Source organism: Monoraphidium neglectum (genome assembly GCF_000611645.1).
Source record: "Monoraphidium neglectum strain SAG 48.87 unplaced genomic scaffold scaffold04339, whole genome shotgun sequence".
In the NCBI taxonomy this organism is placed as follows: domain Eukaryota; kingdom Viridiplantae; phylum Chlorophyta; class Chlorophyceae; order Sphaeropleales; family Selenastraceae; genus Monoraphidium; species Monoraphidium neglectum.
This window is the reverse complement of record NW_014009290.1, coordinates 1-4,304: the sequence shown is the minus strand read 5'-3', so window position 1 is coordinate 4,304 and position 4,304 is coordinate 1. Positions and strand designations below refer to the sequence as shown.

General features: G+C 66.9%; 2 protein-coding genes across 2 annotated transcripts; both read left to right on the top strand.

The window, feature by feature from the left end:
* Positions 1-386: 386 nt before the first annotated feature.
* Positions 387-789, top strand: MNEG_14230 (hypothetical protein; the record flags this gene model as incomplete). The annotated part of the gene is made up of 1 exon (XM_014037299.1): positions 387-789. A coding segment is annotated over one exon (403 nt), but the record flags the coding sequence as incomplete, so codon positions are not given.
* Positions 790-2,059: 1,270 nt separating this feature from the next.
* Positions 2,060-4,029, top strand: MNEG_14229 (hypothetical protein; the record flags this gene model as incomplete). Its single annotated transcript, XM_014037298.1, has 5 exons — positions 2,060-2,153; positions 2,292-2,754; positions 2,967-3,306; positions 3,528-3,982; positions 4,023-4,029. 5 exons carry the CDS (start codon positions 2,060-2,062, stop codon positions 4,027-4,029), a joined length of 1,359 nt encoding a protein of 452 aa, XP_013892752.1.
* Between the last annotated feature and the right edge of the window lie 275 nt (positions 4,030-4,304).

The window sequence follows — 4,304 nt, the reverse complement described above, 5'->3', positions numbered from 1 at the left end:
GCCGTGGTGCGGGCTGGCGGCGGAGTACCACCAGCGGCTGGCGGGGCTGGCGGAGGCGGCGAGGGCGGACTGGCTGCAGCAGGAGCGGCCGCCGCACGCGACGGCTTGGTACTGGCCGCGCCAGGGCAACCCCGAGGTTGCGCATTTGTGAGTGACACAGGCGGCTGGATAGCTCTCAGACGCACTCAATGGCAGAGTCTTGGGCAGCGGAAGTGGCAGACGCAGTGCAGCCACTGGCCACAAGTGGGGCAAGGGACGCCGAGCGGAATGGATAGTCGCTGAGTTGCAGCCCCCACATATGACATGCTGCACCTTTGATGTGATCTGAACCCCTGAATCAGGCAAGTCCACGCACGCTTCGCCACCCAACCCCCCCCCCCCCGCAGCCTGGAGGCCATAGACCGTGCGGCCGAGGCGGTGGGCCCCGGGGCCCTGCTGGCGGCCGCCCCCTGGTTCCACGCAGACCACCTGCTGGGGGGAGGCAGGACCGCGGGAGCAGCGGCCGCAGCTGCGCAGCCGCCGGCTGCCAAGGAGTGCGACTGGTGTGCGGAAGAGGCACTCACGGGCGGCCAGAGCGGCGGCGGCTTGGAGTGCGCGTCCTGCGGCTGCGCGCGTTACTGCAGCCAAGCCTGCGCTGCGCGGGCGTCCCCGCTGCACGCGCGCAACTGCTGGCGGCTGCGGCTGCTGTCGGCCAAGGGCGCCGTGCTGCGCGCCAGGTTTGACCCGGAGCGGCCGGAGTTTTATTACACAGCAGACACTGATAATGCTTCCAAATGCGACGCCAAATAAACCATACGCGAGCATTGCCAAATACCTTCAACTGGTCGTGATACCGCTGTCCAACATCTAGCCTATTCAAAACCACAACCCCAAAAACAGCAGCCTCCTCGACCCTGGTCCTCCTGGGTCCATGTTTCCCAGGAGCAAGCTTGTAGGCTACTATATGAGCTTTACTTGATGGTTCCTTTGATTGCTTTCTTGCAGAGCGTGTTTGCTGTTTGCTTGCACTTGCCCACGTGAGATACTTGTACGCAGGATTTTGTCCAAGAATGAGAGTGCCACGGCTGCATGCCACCTTGCTTGAACGCGTCGATTCCTTGCAGCAGGATGTGGGTTTGGCAGGAGAAGGGAGAGCAGCAGGATGACATCCCTCAAACCTTTGTTCGAGCGAGCTTGGCAAGCCTTTTTTCAGCGTGTCTGGTCCCTTTGGAATTTTGTCATTTATATAGTAATTGCCGTCATGGCAGGTGTTCAGGGATGGCTGCACATCATCCTGACTCTCTGGATTTGACAGATCTGAAGGGAGATTCAAGCGCAGCGGAAGGGTGATCAGTGCAGGCGCCTTCTAGGAGGCTGCATCGCCTGCATCCATCACCTCACCCCCCTTGTAAAGAATAACCCCATGAGTAAGTAAAGCCCGTTGAGTACGATTTCAACCTCAGCTGCGTGCAGCTGTCGCACTATCCCAGCCTCACGGTTTTTGGGGCGGAAGTAAGCCGCACTTGAAGCGTCGGATCCAGCGGGGCACATCGAGCGGACAGACGGTGTCGAAGCTGCGAGCGGCAGCAGGCTGTGAGTGCAGCACGGCGAACGCGCCCGGCAACTTCCTGGCCGCTTGCCTTGGCCCTGATGGCAGCGAGCCCAGCGCAGCGTGGCCACATTCTATCGAGGCCAGCATGTCCCTGCAGGAATGTGCAGGCCGCGATGGGACTTGTGCAGCACAGGTAGGGCGACAAAAGTGCAATGCGTCACCCCGAGTGCCCGACTGGACAGTGGTCCCTGGGACACGTCTCACATTAACATGAGTCCCCACTTGTGCACGACAGCAAGCGCCCCTTGAGTGGTGGGGCGGAGCGCGCCCGCGCCGCGTTGACTGCTTCCGCCATGTTTACGCCGGAATTTTGTGCCCATTGTGAAGTGCGGCCAACCGCTAAGAGGTCCGTCAGTGGCTCTCTCTGTCGCACATATCCTCCCGCGTGATCGGATAAGATCACGTAGAACCTGCCCAGATGGCGAGCAGCCAACCCACGCAGCGCAAAGGCTAGAAAGGTCTTACAGAATGGGGTTCGTGGCGGATCTGCTGTCTCGGCAGGCGCGCGCGCTGTACACCGACCCCGAGCTCCAGGCCGCGTGGCTGCAGGCCCTTGAAAGAGGTGGGCATGCGATCTATGGGCTTTCAGGAGAGTACGTAGTTCCGCCGTGCGGCAGGCGACGCCCTTGCAGCTGCCATGTAGTGCTACACCGCCGCGCCCGTTCACGCTGCTCATGCTGTGCTGTGTTGCTGGCCCCAGGCGCGCATGTCGTCTCCAAGCTCGAGGGCAGGGGCCTGGCTCAGGAGTTCGGCGGGGCCGTGTTTGAGGAGCTCTTGCCCCGTGGCACCGACCCGCTCGATGCGGCACGCCTGGCTGGGCAGCAGCCGCACAACTTGCTGGGGCCGTGGTGCCGCGCAGCCCTGGCGCGCGCCACGCAGCGGCCGGGGTTTGGGCACCTTCTTGGCCTCCCGCAAGCCGAGCGGCTGGCCGTGGCGATGGTGTTGCTGCACGCGGCGACGTGCCACTATTACGCCACTGCTGAGGCGGCGGCGGGCGACGGTCGCGACGCCGGCTGCGGCGGGGGCGGCAGATGCACCGCGTGGCCGTACAGCGAGGCATGCTGCGAGCCGCTGTTTGCGTCCCTGAGGCCCCAGCACCAGTGGTGGCTCATATCAGACGTGCTGGCCGCACTGTGGGCGCCTGGGGCCCTGGACGCGGACGGGTGAGCAGGCTGGCACCACTTGGTGGCAACACCCCTGGACACGACAATCGTTCCATGCCTGATTGCTTGCCTGCTTTCGCATGCCTGCCCTCAGGTCCCTCATCCTCTCAGATATGCACGGCAAATGGCGGTTCCCAGGCAGCACGACCTGCGGCATTCTGCATGGCAGCCGCCCTGCTGAGGCCCGGCATGACGCCCCCACTGCCCAACAGGCATCCTGCCCTGGCGACCCCTGGCGCCGCCGCGCCCCTCGCGTCCAGACCGGGCGCGTGCTACGGCGTCGCCACGCCCCTGCACGCGTCCGCGCTGCTGGCACTGGCGCAGCTGGCCGGCATCCACGCGGCCGCGGAGGCGTGCGCTGAGCTGCCGCCGCTGCTGCTGCTGGAGACCCGCGTCGCGCACTCCTGCAAGTGGCTGCCCGAGAGCGAGGAGCTGTTTGACCGCATCAACTTCGCCGCCGCGCGCAACAGCGGGGAGCGCAGCGCGCGGCGGCGCCTCACGACGCGAACTGGACTGCTGTTCGTGAAGAGGGGCGCCACAGCAAACGAGATGGTGGGTCATCCGAATTTGGGACAATGCGGGGCGCAGCACACCGGGTGGCTGTGCGCATGACCAGGGCACACAAGCTGGGGTGCTGGGGATGGGGGTGGCTTCAGGGCTCTAGCCGCGGCTGCCGAGCAGCTTCCTCTCGGCTGCCTCGAGGCCGCCTTGACGCTCGCACTGCGCGGCGCGGCCCCTGCCGTGCTTTCTTTCTGCGCCGCCTCCACCCGCAGAGTGAGGCCCTGTCTGCCCTGAGGCACCTGCACCACCACGAGCTGCTGGCGGCGCCGGCCGTTGGCCGCCTAGCCAACGCCTTTGGCCTGCCGCTGCTGGAGCCCCTCTGGCGGCTGCTGCAGTCGGCCTGGGCGGCCGCCGGCTCCGAAGGAGGCACCGACGCGCCGCTGCAGCCGCCGCCCAAGACCCTGGCGCAGCTCGAGGCGCTGCTGGCGACGGCTGTTGGCGGCTGCTGTGCTACCAGTGCAGTCAGCGACGGCGATGACGACAGCGGCTGCTGCCCGTGGGGGAACAGGGACGGCTCGCCCAACTCTGCTCAGCAAGAGCAGCAGCAGCAGGAGCAGGAGCAACAGCAGCAGCAGCAGCAGCAGCAGCAGCAGCAGCGGCGGCCAGAGGAGGCCCTGGCGCGCCTGGGGGTGACCCTGGAGGTGCTCACGGGCGGCCTGATGGCGCAGTTGCGGCGCGACTGCCTCAGCGTGGGCACCCCGCCAAAGCCCCTGAGCCACGCGCTGGCGCTGCTCCAGCGGGCCCAGCTGGTGCTGCTGCGCCGCCTGCCAGAGCTGGCGACCGGGCTCGGCGGCGGCGGCGCAGTGCGGCAGCAGCGCGGGCGCGGGCCGGGGCGCGGCTCCGCGCTGGTCCAGGCCGTGGAGGGGTGGCTGCGGGAGCTGTGGCGCCACCGGCGCGCCCTGCTGGCGTGCGGCGTGCTCAGCCAGGCGGGGGAGGACTTCCGCCCGCGCCCCGCGGAGCGCGGCGCCGCCGCCGGCGCCGCCCGTGCG